At 47.0% G+C, this 17930-nt stretch overlaps 1 protein-coding gene across 3 annotated transcripts in view; it reads left to right on the plus strand.

Annotated features, from left to right (window-relative positions):
- LOC106565789 (extracellular sulfatase Sulf-2) overlaps positions 1 to 17930 on the plus strand; it is a 93548-nt gene that overhangs the window by 62633 nt on the left and 12985 nt on the right. For all 3 annotated transcript variants that reach the window (XM_045691797.2, XM_014133318.3, XM_014133319.3), the window contains one exon: positions 5689 to 5944. In XM_045691797.2, the coding sequence (XP_045547753.2) occupies positions 5767 to 5944 (178 nt within the window). In that variant the 5' untranslated portion in view covers positions 5689 to 5766. The remainder of the gene's footprint in view (positions 1 to 5688; positions 5945 to 17930) is intronic.

Below are 17930 nucleotides of genomic sequence, written 5' to 3' on the forward strand. Positions count from 1 at the left end.
GTAGGATTCAATCTTAATCCTGTATTGAGGCTTTGCTTGTTTGATGGTTCGTCTGAAGGCATAGCGGGATTTCTTTCAAGCGTCCAGATTAGTCTCCCACTCCTTGAAAGTGGCAGCTCTAGCCTTTAGCTCGATGAGGATGTTGCCTGTAATACATGGCTTCTGGTTGGGATATGTACTTACAGTCACTGTGGGGACAACGTCATCGATGTCATCTGACCACTTCCGTATTGAGCGAGTCACTGGTACTTCCTGCTTTAGTTTTTGTAAGCAGGAATCAGGAGGATAGAATTATGGTCAGATTTGCCAAATGGAGGGCGGGTGAGAGCTTTGTATGCATCTCTGTGTGTGGAGTAAAGGTGGTCTAGGATTTTTTTCCCTGGTTGCACATGTGACCACTTCCGTATTGAGCGAGTCGCTGGTACTTCCTGCTTTAGTTTTTGTAAGCAGGAATCAGGAGGATAGAATTATGGTCAGATTTGCCAAATGGAGGGCGGGTGAGAGCTTTGTATGCATCTCTGTGTGTGGAGTAAAGGTGGTCTAGGATTTTTTTCCCTGGTTGCACATGTGACATGCTGGTAAAAATGTTGTAAAACTGATTTAAGTTTGCCTGCATTAAAGTCCACGGCCACTAGGAGCGCCGCTTCTGGGTGAGCATTTTCTTGTTTGCTTTTGGACTTATAGAGTTGGTTGAGAGCGGTCTTAGTGCCAGCTTCGCTTTGTGGTGGTAAATAGACAGCTACGAATAATACAGATGAGAACTCTCTTGGTAGATAGTGTTGTCGACAGCTTATCATAAGGTACTCTACCTCAGGCGAGCAATACCTCGAGACTTCTTTAATATTAGACATCGCGCACCAGCTGTTATTGACAAAAAGACACACACTCGTCTTACCAGAGGTAGCGTCTCTGTTCTGCTGGTGCATGGAAAATCCTGCCAGCTCTATATTGTCCGTTTCTTCATTCAGCCACATCTTGGTGAAACATAAGATGTTACAGTTTGTATTGTCCCGTTGGTAGGATAATCTTAATAGTAGGTCATCAATTTTATTTTCTAACGATTGCACATTAGGAAGGGGAATGGAAGGCATTGAGAGTTTACTCGCTCGCCTCCGGATTCTCAGAAGGATCCCCCATCTGCATCCCCTTTTCTGGTGTCTTTTCTTCATGCAAAATGTGTGGATCTGGGCCTGTACAAGTGAAAGCAGGATATCCTTCTCGTCGGACTCGTTAAAGGAAAAAGTTTATTTCTGTCCGTGGTGAGTATTCGCTTTTCTGATGTCCAGAAGTTATTTTCGGTCATAAAAGACGGTAGCAGCAACATTTTGTTCACAAAACGCCCCCCAAAAAATACAAAATTGCACAATTGGTTGGGAGAATGTAAAACGTCAGCCATGTTCTTCGGCGCCATCTTTTACTTGTCCTGAAGCCACTCCTACGTTGTCTTGGCTGTGTGTTTAGGGTCGTTGTCCTGTTGGAAAGTGAACCTTCGTTCCAGTCTGAGGTCCTGAGCGCTTTGGAGCAGGTTTTCATCAATTATCTTTATACTTTGCTTCCTTCATCTTTGCCTCGATCCTGACTAGTCTCCCAGTCACTGCCGCTGAAAAACATCATCACAGCATGATGCTGCCACCATCATGCTTCCCCGTAGGGATGGTGCCAGGTTTCCTCCAGACGTGACACTTGACATTCAGGCCAAAGAGTTCATTCTTGGTTCCATCAGACCAGAGAATCTTGTTTTTCATGGTCTGAGAGTCCTTTTTGGCAAACTGCAAGCAGGCTGTCATGTGCCTTTTACTGAGGAGTGGCTTCCGTCTGGTGCTGCAGAGATGATTGTACTTCTAAAAGGTTCTCTGATTTCCACAGAGGAACTCTGGAGCTCTGGCAGAGTGACCATCGGGTTCTTGGTCACCTCCCTGACCAAGGCCCTTCTCCCCCAATTGCTCCGTTTTGCCAGGTGGCCAGCTCTAGGAAGAGTCTTGGTGGTTCCAAATTTCTTCCGTTTAAGAATGATGGAGGCCACTGTGTTCTTGGGGACCTTCAATGTTGCAGAAATGTTTTGGTAAACGTAAATAAGGTATTTCAGTTTTTTATTTGTAATACATTTGCTAAAATTTCTAAAAACATGTTTTTGCTTTGTCTTTGTGGGTTATTGTGTGTAGATTGATGAGGAAAGATTGTTATTTAATACATTTTAGAATAAGGCTGTAACGTAAAAAAGAAAATTAAAAAGTCAAGGGGTCTGAATACTTCCCAAATGCACTGTATCTCTCCACAAAACCCTCAGCCCTTATAGAGTAAGGGAAACAACTAGTTCAAGGTTTCAGAGTGATTGATGCCACCAATTGAAATGTCACTAGCGCGCACACCTCTAACAAGCTAGCCATTTCCCACCAGTTACAACAGCACGCCTTGGGTTTGCAAAAAGGCATGTAAAAGACTCTGAGAGCAGAAGGCAAAAGATTCTTTGGTCTTATTCTTTTTGGCCTGAATGCAAAGCGCTATGTCTGGAGAAAACCAGACACAGCTTTTCACCCATCTAACACTATCCCTACCGTGAAGCATGGAGGTGACAACATCATGCTATGGGTTTGCTTTACAATGGCAGGGACTGGGAGACTGGTAAGGATAGAGGGAACAATGAATGGAGCCAAATACAGGCAATCCTTGATGAGAACCTGTTTCAGAGTGAGAATGATCTTAGACTGGGGGTGAAGTTTTGCGGTCCAACAGGACAATGACCCTGAGCACACAGCAATAGCAACATTGGAATGGCTTCAGAACAAGAATGTGAAAGTCATTGAGTGGCTCAGCTAAGAGCCCAGACTTGAATCCCATAGAAAGTCTATGGAAAAACTTGAAGATTGCTGTTCACCGCCTCTCCCCATCTAACTTAATAGAGCTTGAGAAAATCTTCAAGGAATAATGGGAGAAAATCCCGAAATCCAGATGTGCAAAGCTGAACTACAGACATATCTAGTAGTCACAGTCAAAGGTGCTTGATCCTGTAGTCACAGTCAAAGGTGCTTCTACAAAGTATCGAGTCAGGGGTGTGAATACTTATGTAAATGAGATATTTCTGTATTAATTTTCAAAACATTTGCAAAAATTTCTAAACATGTTTTAATTTTGGCATTATGGGGTATTGTGTGTAGATAGGTGAGAGAGAAAAAAATCTAATCCATTTTGAATTCAGGCTGTAACACAAAAAAACGTGGAATAAGTAATGGGGTATGAATACTTTCTGAAAGCACTGAATATGTAATCAACAGTTTCCATGACAAACTCTGTGGGGGCTTCATTTGTAATAAGTCAGAGGTGTACTTATGTTTTCAAGTCAATATGAAACAAGTATAAATTTAGCAAATTGTGCATGAAGCTATCATTTAGAGGAAATTGTACTAACAAAGTTAATAAATCAGATAATTCGAAAATACACCACCAAATCTACGTTGTCTGGAATCAATCTCATGAGCACTTTGTTATTTGACTGTTCAACACACAATTTTTATTTTTTTTATTCTTATTTTCAATGGCGGCCTAGGAACAGTGGGTTAACTGCCCTGTTCAGGGGCAGAACGACAGATTTTTTACCTTGTCAGCTAGGGGATTCGATCTTGCAACCTTTCGGTTACTAGTCCCCAAAAAATCTGGACCCCTACAAAATCTGGACCCCTACAAATCAGCCGGGCTAGACAATCTGGACCCTCTCTTTCGTATTGTCTGAGATTCACAAAGATTGGAAAGCTGCCGCGGTCATCCCCCTCTTCAAAGGGGGTGACACTCTAGACCCTAACTGCTACAGACCTATATCTATCCTACCCTGTCTTTCTAAGGTCTTCGAAAGCCAAGTTAACAGATTACCGACCATTTTGAATCCCACCGTACCTTCTCCGCAATGCAATCTGGTTTCAGAGCTGGTCATGGGTGCACCTCAGCCACGTGCAAGGTCCTAAACAACATCATAACCGCCATCGATAAGAGACAATACTGTGCAGCCATATTCATCAACCTGGAAAAGGCTTTCGACTCTGTCAATCACCACATTCTAATTGGCAGACTCGACAACCTTGGTTTCTCAAATGATTGCATCGCCTGGTTTACCAACTACTTCTCTGATAGAGTTCAGTGTGTCAAATCGGAGGGCCTGTTGTCCGGACCTCTGGCAGTCTCAATGGGCGTGCCACAGGGATCAATTCTCGGGCCGACTCTCTTCTCTGCATACATCAATGATGTCGCTCTTGCTGCTGGTGATTCTCTGATCCACCTCTACGCAGACGACACCATTCTGTATACTTCTGGCCCCTCTTTGGACACTGTGTTAACTAACCTCCAGACGAGCTACAATGCCATACAACTCTCCTTCCGTGGCCTCCAACTGCTCTTAAATGTAAGTAAAACTAAATGCATGCTATTCAATCGATCACTGCCCGCACCTGCCCGCCCGTCCAGCATCACTACTCTGGACGGCTCTGACTTAGAATACATGGACAACTACAAATACCTAGGTGTCTGGTTAGACTGTAAACTCTCCTTCCAGACTCACATTAAGCATCTCCAACCCAAAATTAAATCTAGAATCGGCTTCCTATATCGCAACAAAGCATCCTTCACTCACACTGCCAAACATACCCTCGTAAAACTGACCATCCTACTGATCCTCGACTTCGGCGATGTCATCTATAAAATAGCCTCCAACACTCTACTCAACAAATTGAATGCAGTCTATCACAGTGCCATCCGTTTTGTCACCAAAGCCCCATACACTACCCACCACTGCGACCTGTACACTCTTGTTGGTTGGCCCTCGCTTCATACTCATCGCCAAACCCACTGGCTACAGGTTATCTACAAGTCTCTGCTAGGTAAAGCCCCGCCTTATCTCAGCTCACTGGTCACCATAGCAGCACCCACTCGTAGCACGCGCTCCAGCAAGTATATCTCACTGGTCACCACCAAAGCCAATTCCTCCTTTGGTCGCCTTTCCTTCCAGTTCTCTGCTGCCAATGACTGGAATGAACTGCAAAAATCACTGAAGCTGGAGATTCATATCTCCCTCACTAGCTTTAAGCACCAGCTGTCAGAGCAGCTCACAGATCACTGCACCTGTACATAGCCCATCTGTAAACAGCCCATCTATCTACCTCATCCCCTTACTGTATTTATTTTATTTATCTTGCTCCTTTGCACCCCAGTATCTCTACTTGCACATTCATCTTCTGCACATCTACCATTCCAGTGTTTAATTGCTATATTGTAATTACTTCGCCACCATGGCCTATTTATTGCCTTAACTCCCTTATCTTACATAATTTGCACTCACTGTATATAGACTTTTTGTTTTCTTTTTTTCTCTACTGTATTATTGACTGTATGTTTTGTTTATTCCATGTGTAACTCTGTGTTGTTGTATGTGTCGAATTGCTATGCTTTACCTTGGCCAGGTTGCAGTTGCAAATGAGAACTTGTTCTCAACTAGCCTACCTGATTAAATAAAGATGAAATAAAAATGTACAAAAATAAATAACAAGTACTACCATTCAAGCCTGTCAAAAATCTTCTCGGCATCTAGAAACAGCACAGCACACGATGTGTCCAACTGTTTTGTTTCATGTACTACATGCATTAATCAATGGACATTGTCAGGCCCGTAATGTTTCGGTCTGGTCTCATATCTGTGTCTGTCAGGTGGAGTGAGGGAGGTGCGGCAGCAGCAGAGTGCCCCGTGCTAAAGTGAAAAGGAGGTGAAGAACACAGGATAGAGCCATGGCAGGATGGGGCCTCCTTCTCCTCCTCCTCCTGTTGGTGGTCTCCCTGGCCCAGGGCTCGTCCTTGCTCTCTGGTCAGCGCCACCGGACCCGTCTGCAGAGGGACCGTCAAGCACGCAACAATGTCCGACCCAACATAATCATCATCCTCACCGATGACCAGGACATCGAACTGGGTAAGACACAGCAGGACAATAAAATTACCACTATGAATGTGTGTGTGTGTGTGTGTGTGTGTGCGTGCGTGCGTGCGTGCATTCTCCATTTGCCCACTCAAAGTCAAGCACCCCATGGCCAACTCCATTATTGCCATGGAGTGAGTGGCCTATGGTATCCATTGTCTGAGTGCCAAACCCTGGTCATCTCCCTACCCGTTTAAGCCTTTAAACTGCATATTGGTCTGGAGTGCCAGTATAATGGCCTCGCTGACACCCCTTGTCCCACTCTGATTGGTGAGAAAACCTCCATTGAAAACCAGGAATTTATGGTTGAGCATCTGTTTCACTAAATAATCGGCGTCAGCCTGAAAAGCCTTTAGTACACATTAACTAAAATGGGCGACACATCACAGAAAATATTTACTCTTATAAAGTTGCTGCTTCCGCTAGTGGAGCCTCTAAGTCCAAAGGCTTGGTTATTTTGAATAAAAGGAATTTAACTTTAGTTATTGAAAAGACTAGCAAGGACACTTCAGGCCACTTAGCTTACATTTGCACGTCTATATATGGCAAGAAAGTAGCATTTGTGTCTATCTATAAACCCGCTGTTTTTGAGGACAGCTTTTTCCCTGGGCTTACCAAAGAGTTGTTAGCACTTTCAGAGTATGAATTGGTTTTAGGGGCAGTGTGGCAGACCAGGGGGTTTGGTCAAGGCGTTTACACAGATCAGAGTATGAGTAGCTCGGTTTCAAGGGTGTTTATTAAATAATAAATCAAAAGAAAAGGATAGGTCTCCCCATGAGACCCTCTCTGGGATACCGTCTTCTGGGCTCCGGGTCTTGCTGTATCCTGTCGGGCACACAAACTCAACTCCCTCGTCTTAGCTCGGGCACCGTCTCCAACTACACGGAAGTCACCTTACTTCCCCCAGTCCTCCCTGTGTGCTGCACTTCTGGCAGCTTTATGGGGCTTGTACATACTGGTGAACATTCAGCCCTTGATTACTCACCAACTCCCCAATCAGCCCCAATTAGTCCTTGGCGGAGAGCCCTATCGAGACCTGGCACGTCCAGCAGCTGGAGCCATCGCCTCGTGATGTATACTCCGTCTGTCACCAGGCCTCGACGGGTCTCCTCCTGGTGGCTGACCTGCTGTACGCCACAGCAGATATGATTGCAGTTTTTGATCTCAAGCTTGGTAGATCCACACAAACTTTTTCACGTGCCCAACAATCAGCATCATTAGCATTGCATGCAATGACGGAAAATCGCAATATCTCTGATGTGTGGCGAGTTCAGAATCTGGGCATCAAAGGTTATACCTGTTTTTCTGCATATCACAAATCAAACTCTAGAATTGATTGTTTTCTATACTCGCGTACTCTATGTATGTACGTCACGCCAATACAAATATTGCCTGTGAATCCTGTAGATCATAATCCCCTGCTTTCCCAAGTGGATGTGAACTTTAAAGTGAATAAAACAAAACATTGGCGTTTTAATACGACCCTTCTTCAAAACAAATTGTTCATTGCTGAATTTCAAGTTAAAGGAGTTGAATTCTTAGCAAAAAACAAGGACTCTGTAGAGGACCCAAGGTTTACATGGATGGGTACTGAAGGGTTTATCAGAGACTTTACATCATCTTTTGCGTCTCACCTCAATAAAGCCAGGAATCACAGAATGAAGTTATTGGAGACAAAATTAAAATCACTTGAGCAGAACCTGAAAAGGAATTACTCAAATAATGTCAGAAATGATTTGAGGGTGGTTAAACTGGAACTGAATGATTTATTAAGGAGAGCTGAGTTCATCATGCATAGAGTGAGGCAGAACTATAATTTTAATGGGAGCAAACCAAGCAGACGTCAAGCCTTAAAACTGAAACAAAATGAATTTTGTACTTCTACAGATTTTTTTCAGCTCCGTCTAAAGGCTTAATTTCTGATCAGCAGGAAATACATGCAACATTGAAGTATTTTTACCTGGAGTTATATAAATATTCTATCCAGTCTGAGCCAGACAAATGCAAACATCTTTTAGATAATCTTGATTTGCCCATATTAGGCTGACCCATCTCATTATAGGAACTCGAGTCAGTACTGTAAAGTGCTAAAAAGGGTAAATCACCTGGCCCGGATGCCATTCCATCTGAACTGTTACTACATTTTTGGGGCATTAATCTCTCTACTGCCAAAGAAAGGGAAAGATCACACAGATTAGTAGTCCGATATCTTTAATTTATTCTGACCAAAAATGTTGTTCAAAAGTGTTGGCGTTACGGATGGCAAAGTATTTGTGTTAGGATAAGTTCATTCACATAGAGCAGTCAGGTTTTATGAAAGGTTGAAGCTGACAATGTCCATTGATTAATGCATGTAATTCATGAAACACAACAGCTGGACACATCGTGTGCTGTGCTGTCTCTAGAAGCCGAGAAGACTTTTGACAGGCTTGAATGGTAGTACTTGTTATTTATTTTGTACATTTTTTATTTCACCTTTATTTAACCAGGTTGTCACACCCTGACTTTAGAGATCCTTTTTATTCTCTATTTGGTTAGGTCAGGGTGTGACTAGGGTGGGCAATCTATGTTTTCTATTTCTTTGTTGGCCGGGTATGGTTCCCAATCAGAGGCAGCTGTCTCTCGATGTCTCTGATTGGGGATCATATTTAGGCAGCCTTTTCCCACTGTCAGTCGTTGCTAGGAGTGGTGGTAGGAGTCAGGCGCAGAGAGCAGAGGTGAGGAACTGTGTGTTTATTCAATAAAAACACAACACGATCGACGCCAACACAACGGGCGTGAAAAATGCAAAGTGCCCAAACAACAGGTGCACAGCATGCATGAAAATAGAACAGTAGTAGATCGCCAGCACATCCAAATACAAAAACACAACCTGACGCTAAATAATCCCGCACAACACTGGGCGGGCTAACCAGGCTTAAATAACCAAAATCAAAAGACAAATGAGGAACAGGTGCAACCAATAAGACAAACCAAACGAAAAGGAAAAAAGGATCAGCGGCGGCTAGTAGGTCGGTGACGACGACTGCCGAGCGCCGCCCGAGCAGGCAGGGGAGCCACCTTCGGTGGGATTCGTGACACCCACCTGTTGTTTGTGGGATCTTGTTTTGGTACAGTGCTGTTTAGCCCTACTAAACGTCACATTTCGTTTGTTTTTTTGTTTTTTTTCGGTGTTCATTTAATAAAGTAAGATGTACGCCTACCACGCTGCACCTTGGTCCACTCATTCTTGCAACGACGCTCGTGACAAGATCCCACCACAAACGGACCAAGCAGCGTGGCCAGGAGGAGCAGACATCCTGGACATGGGAGGATATCTTGGACGGTAAGGGGTCCTGGACGTGGGAGGAGATCCGGGCCGGAAAGGATTCCCTTCCATGGGAGCAGACGGAGGCAGCGAGGGAGGAACAACGATGACACTGGGGTTTGCGACCATGAGGGAAGCCCGAGAGGCAGCCCCCCAAAAAATTGGGGAGGGGCACACGGGGTGGTTGGCGGAGCCAGGGTTTGAACCAGAGCCAACTCCCCATACTCACCGTGGGGAGCGTGTGACCGGTCAGGCACCATGTTTTGCGGTGATTTGCACGGTGTCTCCAGTGCGCATCCACAGCCCGGTGCGTTCTGTGCCAGCTCCCCGTACTTGCCGTGCGAAGGTGGTCATCTGTCCAGGACGGGTGGTGCCGGCTCAGCGCGCCTGGTCTCCAGTGCGTCTCCTCGGTCCAGGATATCCTGCACCGGCTCTAAGCACTGTGTCCCCAGTGCGCCTTCCCAGCCCACTGCGTCCTGTGCCAGCTCCCCGCACTTGCCGTGCGAAGGTGGTCATCTGTCCAGGACGCGTTGTGCCAGCTCTACGCTCCAGACCTCCAGTGCGCCTCCACGGTCCAGTACATCCGGTGCCGGCTCCACGCACCCGGCCTCCAGTGCGTCTCCCCAGGCCGGTATGTCCTGTGCCAGCTCCATGCACCAGGCCTTCGGCGACGGTCCCCAGTCCAGAGCTTCCGGCGACAGTTCCCAGTCCAGAGCTTCCGGCGACAGTTCCCAGTCCAGAGCTTCCGACGACATTTCACGTGCGGAGCGGGGTCTGCGTCCCGCACCGGAGCTGCCACCGAGGGGAGATGCCCACCCAGACCCTCCCCTATAGGTTTAGGTTTGCGGCAGGAGTCCGTACCTTTGGGGGGGGGGGCTGTTTAGCCCTACTAAACGTTAAGTTTCGTTTGTAAGTTTTTTTTTCAGTGTTCATTTAATAAAGTAAGATGTACGCCTACCACGCTACACCTTGGTCCACTCATTCTTACAACAACGTTCGTGACACAGGTAGGCTAGTTGAGAACAAGTTCTCATTTGCAACTGCGACCTGGCCAAGATAAAGCATAGCAATTCGACACATACAACAACACAGAGTTACACATGGAATAAACAAAACATAGTCAATAATACAGTAGAGAAAAAAAGAAAACAAAAAGTCTATATACAGTGAGTGCAAATGAGGTAAGATAAGGGAGATAAGGCAATAAATAGGCCATGGTGGCGAAGTAATTACAATATAGCAATTAAACACTGGAATGGTAGATGTGCAGAAGATGAATGTGCAAAAAGAGATACTGGGGTGCAAAGGAGCAAGATAAATAAAATAAATACAGTAAGGGGATGAGGTAGATAGATGGGCTGTTTACAGATGGGCTATGTACAGGTGCAGTGATCTGTGAGCTGCTCTGACAGCTGGTACTTAAAGCTAGTGAGGGAGATATGAGTCTCCAGCTTCAGTGATTTTTGCAGTTCGTTCCAGTCATTGGCAGCAGAGAATTGGAAGGAAAGGCGACCAAAGGAGGAATTGGCTTTGGTGGTGACCAGTGAGATATACTTGCTGGAGCGCGTGCTACGAGTGGGTGCTGCTATGGTGACCAGTGAGCTGAGATAAGGCGGGGCTTTACCTAGCAGAGACTTGTAGATAACCTGTAGCCAGTGGGTTTGGCGATGAGTATGAAGCGAGGGCCAACCAACAAGAGTGTACAGGTCGCAGTGGTGGGTAGTGTATGGGGCTTTGGTGACAAAACGGATGGCCCTGTGATAGACTGCATCCAATTTGTTGAGTAGAGTGTTGGAGGCTATTTTATAGATGACATCGCCAAAGTCGAGGATTGGTAGGATGGTCAGTTTTACGAGGGTATGTTTGGCAGCATGAGTGAAGGATGCTTTGTTGCGATATAGGAAGCCGATTCTAGATTTAATTTTGGATTGGAGATGCTTAATGTGAGTCTGGAAGGAGAGTTTACAGTCTAACCAGACACCTAGGTATTTGTAGTTGTCCACGTATTCTAAGTCAGAGCCGTCCAGAGTAGTGATGCTGGACGGGCGGGCAGGTGCGGGCAGTGATCGATTGAATAGCATGCATTTAGTTTTACTTACATTTAAGAGCAGTTGGAGGCCACGGAAGGATAGTTGTATGGCATTGTAGCTCGTCTGGAGGTTAGTTAACCTCTCTAGGGTCGGCGGGACGAAATCGTCCCACCTACTCAACAGCCAGTTGAATCCCGTGGCGCGTTATTCAAATACCTTAGAAATGCTATTACTTCAATTTCTCAAACATATGACTATTTTACACCATTTTAAAGACAAGACTCTCGTTAATCTAACCACACTGTCCGATTTCAAAAAGGTTTACAACGAAAGCAAAACATTAGATTATGTCAGCAGAGTACCCAGCCAGAAATAATCAGACACCCATTTTTCAAGCTAGCATATAATGTCACATAAACCCAAACCACAGCTAAATGCAGCACTAACCTTTGATGATCTTCATCAGATGACAACCCTAGGACATTATGTTATACAAGACATGCATGTTTTGTTCAATCAAGTTCATATTTATATAAAAAAACTGTTTTTTACATTAGCATGTGACGTTCAGAACTAGCAAACTTCCGGTGAATTTACTAAATTACTCACGATAAACGTTCACAAAAAACATAACAATTATTTTAAGAATTATAGATACAGAACTCCTCTATGCACTCGCTATGTCCGATTTTAAAATAGCTTTTCAGTGAAAGCACATTTTGCAATATTCTCAGTAGATAGCCCGGCATCACAGGGCTAGCTATTTAGACACCCACCAAGTTTAGCACTCACCAAAATCAGATTTACTATAAGAAAAATGTTATTACCTTTGCTGTCTTCGTCAGAATGCACTCCCAGGACTTCTACTTCAATAACAAATGTTGGTTTGGTTCAAAATAATCCATAGTTATGTTCAAATATCCTCTGTTTTGTTCGTGCGTTCAAGACACTATCCGAATGGTAAAGAAGGGTGACGCGCACGACGCATTTCGTGACAAAAAAAATCTAAATATTCCATTACCGTACTTCGAAGCATGTCAACCGCTGTTTAAAATCAATTTTTATGCCATTTTTCTCGTAAAAAATCGATAATATTCCGACACCAAAAGAAAGATGCCCAAGGTCCCTGCTCATCTGCGTGAACGTGCCTTAGGCATGCTGCAAGAAGGCATGAGGATTGCAGATGTGACCAGGGCAATAAATTGCAATTTCCGTACTCTGAGACACCTAAGACAGCGCTACAGGGAGACAGGACGGACAGCTGCCCAGGGGATAAACGATGCCCACTCTCCCGGCCTACCCGCCTCTTGGTTGACTCTTTCCACCTGCCCGTTACTTTCGGGGTGGAACCCTGAGGTAAGGCTGACCGAGACCCCCAGGCATTCCATAAACGCCCTCCATACTCTAGACGTAAATTGGGGATCCCGATCAGACACTATATCCTCAGGCACCCCGTAGTGCCGGAATACATGGGTGAACAGGGCCTCCGCAGTCTGCAGAGCCGTAGGGAGACCGGGCAAAGGAAGGAGACGGCAGGACTTAGAAAACCGATCCACAACGACCAGGATTGTGGTGTTACCCCGTGACGGGGGGAGATCCGTCACGAAGTCCACCGATAGGTGTGACCACGGTCATTGTGGAACGGGAAGGGGTTGTAATTTCCCTCTGGGCAGATGTCTAGGTGCTTTGCACTGTGCGCATACCGAACAGGAGGAGACATAAACCCTCACGTCCTTGGCTAACGTGGGCCACCAGTACTTCCCCATAAGGCAGCGCACCGTCCGACCGATGCCAGGATGACCAGAGGAGGGTGATGTGTGGGCCCAACAGATCAAACGATCGCGAACATCAAACGGCACGTACATGCGCCCAACGGGACACTGGGAGGGAGTGGGTTCTGCACGTGACGCCCGTTCAATGTCCGCGTCCACCTCCCATACCACCGGTGCCACCAGGCATGAAGCTGGAATTATGGGAGTGGGCTCTGTGGACCGCTCCTCTGTATCATACAGCCGGGACAGTGCGTCTGCCTTGACATTCTGGGAACCTGGTTTGTAGGAAAGAGTGAAAACAAAGCGTGTGAAAAACATAGCCCACCTAGCCTGGCGAGGGTTCAGTCTCCTCGCTGCCCGAATATACTCCAGATTTCGGTGGTCAGTCCAAATGAGGAAAGGGTGTCTAGCCCCCTCAAGCCAATGTCTCCACGCTTTCAGAGCCCCGACAACAGCTAACAACTCCCTATACCCCACATCACAGTTTCGCTCCGCCGGGCTGAGCTTCTTCGAAAAGAAAGCACAGGGGAGGCGTTTTGGTGGTTTACCCGAGCGCTGAGATAGCACAGCCCCTATTCCAGCTTCGGATGCGTCCACCTCAACTATGAATGCTAAGGAGGGATCAGGATGCGCCAGCACTGGAGCCGTGGTAAACAGAGCCTTCAGGTTACCAAAAGCTCTGTCCGCCTCTGTCCACCCCAATCGCACCCGGTCCCCCCTTCAGTAAGGAGGTAATGGGAGCCGCCACCTGGCCAAAACCCCGGATAAACCTCCGGTAGTAGTTGGCAAACCCTAAAAACCGCTGCACCTCCTTTACCGTGGTTGGAGTCGGCCAATTACGCACGGCTGAAATGCAATCAGTCTCCATCTCCACCCCTGACACGGACAAACGGTACCCAAGGAAGGAGACGGACTGTTGAAAGAACAGACATTTCTCCGCCTTGACGTAAAGGTCATGCTCCAACAGTCGACCAAGCACCATTCGTACAAGGGACACATGCTCAGCGCGGGTAGTGGAGTATATTAGAATATCATCTATATACACCACTACACCCCGCCCGTGCAGGTCCCTGAAGATCTCATCCACAAATGATTGGAAGTCGGATGGAGCATTCATTAACCCATACGGCATGACGAGGTACTCATAGTGCCCAGAAGTAGTGCTAAATGCCGTCTTCCACTCATCCCCTCCCTTGATACGCACCAGGTTGTACGCGCTCCTGAGGTCCAATTTTGTGAAGAAGCGCACCCCGAGCAATGACTCTGTCATACTGGCGATCAGAGGCAGCGGGTAACTGTATTTAACAGTAATCTGGTTCAAACCTCGATAGTCAATGCACGGGCGTAAACCTCCATCCTTCTTCTTCACAAAAAATAAACTCGAGGAGACAGGTGAAATGGAGGGCCGAATGTTTCCCTGTCCCAGAGATTCAGCGACATATGTTTCCATAGCCGCCGTCTCCTCCTGTGACAGAGGATACGCGTGACTCCTGGGAAGTACAGTGCCCTCCAGGAGATTTATCGCACAATCCCCCGGTCGATGGAGTGGTAATTGAGTCGCCTTCCTTTTACAGAAGGCGATTGCCAAATCGGCATATTCGGGAGGAATGTGCATGGTGGAAACCTGGTTTGGACTTTCCACCATAGTGGCACCTAAGGAAACACCTAAACACCTCCCTGAACACTGACAGGACCATCCCTTGAGAACCCTCTGTTGCCACGAAATAATAGGATCATGAGAAGCCAACCAGGGAAGACCCAACACAACGGGAAATGCAGGCGCGTCAATCAGAAAGAGACTAATACTCTCTTCATGACTCCCCTGCGTTACCATAGCAATGGGAGCTGTGACCTCCCTAATCAGCACCGACCCCAACGGACGACTATCTAGGGCATGTACAGGGAAGGGAACATCAACGGGAACAATAGGAATCCCTAATCTATGGGCCAAGGACCGATCAATAAAGTTCCCAGCTGTGCCTGAATCTACTAGCGCCTTATGCTGGGAATGCGGGGAAAACCCCAGAAATCCTATAGATAACAACATGTGAGCAACAGGGGGGTCTGGGTGAGTCGTGTGCCTACTCACTTGAGATGTACCACCAGTGTTCCGCCTACCACCTCGACTACCTGGAAAACCTCCCCAGCACCGACCAGCAGTGTGCCCTCTGCGGTCACCTCTAGTGCATGGAATGGTTCCCCCTCCGGTCTCCCTAGTACCAGCCCCGCCCAACTCCATAGGTGTTGGATCTAAGGGACTGGAGGATGGAACGAACGGACCCCGATCCGGACGTCCGTGGGAGGCCAGCAGGTTATCCAGCTGGATCGATAAGTCCACCAGCTGGTCCAGGTGGAGGGTGGTGTCCCTGCAGGCTAGCTCCCTACAAATATCCTCTCGCAAACTACACCTATAGTGATCAATCAGGGCCCGCTCATTCCATCCCGCACCAGCCGCCAGAGTTCTAAAATCCAGTGCAAACTCCTGAGCGCTCCTCATCTCCTGTCTTAAATGTAACAAGCGCTCTCCCGCCGCTCTCCCTTCTGGTGGATGATCAAATACTGCCCGAAAGCGGCGGGAGAAGTCCTCGTAGTCATCCCGAGTCGGGCCTTCCACTTCCCAGATGGCGTTGGCCCACTCCAGGGCTTTACCAGTCAGACAGGAGATGAGGGCGCTCACTCTCTCGCGTCCTGAGGGTGCCGGCTGGACAACCGCCAGGTAGAGCTCCAGCTGGAGTAGGAACCCCTGGCACCCGGCAGCTGTTCCATCATACGCTCCTGGGAGCGAGAGTCGAATCCCACCGGATATTGACGACGGATGGGTAGGATCTAGAGGTGCACCTGGCGGTGGTGTGGCTGGGTCGAAGGGACATCCTTTTCTCTCCACTCTCTCCATGGTCTGCAGCACGCAATCCATGGCAGTCATGAGACTCTGGATCATACTCGCCTGCTGCTGGACGCGCTCCTCTATACGAATAGGAGGGCTGGCTGCTCCTGCTGACTCCATTTCAGGTCGGTGATTCTGTAATGGAATTCTTAGAGAAGTAGAGGAGTCAGGCGCAGGGATAAATGTAAACAAACGTGTTTACTCAAAATATCAACAAATCTTCTCATAGAAAAAATACATTGTTTTGTGAAACACCTCCAACAACACCAAACAGGAAACAATCACCGACAAGACAAACAGGAAATGCAGAGGGTTAAATAATGAACATAATTAGGGAAATCAAAAACAGGTGTACACAATAAAGACAAAACCAAACGAACAGTGAAACATCGATCGGTGGCAACTAGTAAGCCGGTGACGTCGACCGCCGAACGCCGCCCGAACAAGGAGAGGGGCCGACTTCGGCGGGAGTCGTGACAACAATGCCACCAGCCATACTGCTCATTCTGTGTGTGATTTCCTGCAAGACAGGAATGTTGTGTTCTGCCATGGCCAGCGAAGAGCCCGGATCTCAATCCCATTGAGCAAGTCTGGGACCTGTTGGATTGGAGGGTGAGGACTTGGGCCATTCCCCACAGAAATGTCTGGGAACTTGCAGGTGCCTTGGTGGAAGAGTGGGGTAACATCTCACAGCAAGAAGTGGCAAATCTGGTGCAGTCCATGAGGAAGAGATGCACTGCAGTACTTAATGCAGCTGGTGGCCACACCAGATACTGACTGTTACTTTTGATTTTGACCCCCCCCCTTTGTTCAGGGACATATTATTCCAATTCTGTTAGTCCCTTGTCTGTGGAACTTGTTCAGTTTATGTCTCAGTTGTTGAATCTTGTTATGTTCATACAAATATGTTAAGTTTGCTGAAAATAAACGCAGTTGACAGTGAGAGGACGTTTCTTTTTTTTGCTGAGTTTATATCTTAGACTGCGGTCAGCGCTTCCTGCCTATGGGGTTCTATATCTTAGACTGCGGTCAGAGTTTCGTACCTATGGGGTTCTATATCTTAGACTGCGGTCAGCGCTTCGTGCCTATGGGGTTCTATATCTTAGACTGCGGTCAGCGTTTCGTGCCTATGGGGTTCACTAAATTAGACTACGCTCAGCGCTTCATGAATATGGGATTCTACATCTTAGACTGTCAGCGTTTCGTACCTATGGGGTTCTATATCTCAGACTGTCAGCGTTTCGTGCCTATGGGGTTCTATATCTCAGACTGCGGTCAGCGCTTCGTGAATATGGGGTTCTATATCTCAGACTGCGGTCAGCTCTTCGTGCCTATGGGGTTCTATATCTTAGACTACGGTCAGCGTTTCATGCCTATGGGGTTCACTAAATTAGACTACGCTCAGCGCTTCATGAATATGGGATTCTATATCTTAGACTGTCAGCGTTTCGTGCCTATGGGGTTCTATATCTCAGACTGCGGTCAGTGCTTCGTGAATACGGGGTTCTATATCTCAGACTGCGGTCAGCGCTTCGTGCCTATGGGGTTCTATATCTTAGACTACGGTCAGCGTTTCATGCCTATGGGGTTCTATATCTTAGACTGAGGTGAGCGCTTCGTGCCTATGGGGTTCTATATCTCAGACTGCGGTCAGCGCTTCGTGAATATGGGGTTCTATATCTCAGACTGCGGTCAGCGCTTCGTGCCTATGGGGTTCTATATCTTAGACTACGGTCAGCGCTTCGTGCCTATGGGGTTCTATATCTTAGACTACGGTCAGCGCTTCGTGCCTATGGGGTTCTATATCTTAGACTACGGTCAGCGTTTCATGCCTATGGGGTTCTATATCTCAGACTGCGGTCAGCGCTTCGTGCCTATGGGGTTCTATATCTCAGACTGCGGTCAGCGCTTCGTGCCTATGGGGTTCTATATCTTAGACTGCGGTCAGAGTTTCGTACCTATGGGGTTCTATATCTTAGACTGCGGT

The sequence above is a fragment of the Salmo salar genome, chromosome 12 (genome assembly GCF_965601325.2).
Source record: "Salmo salar chromosome 12, fSalSal1, whole genome shotgun sequence".
NCBI lineage: Eukaryota > Metazoa > Chordata > Actinopteri > Salmoniformes > Salmonidae > Salmo > Salmo salar.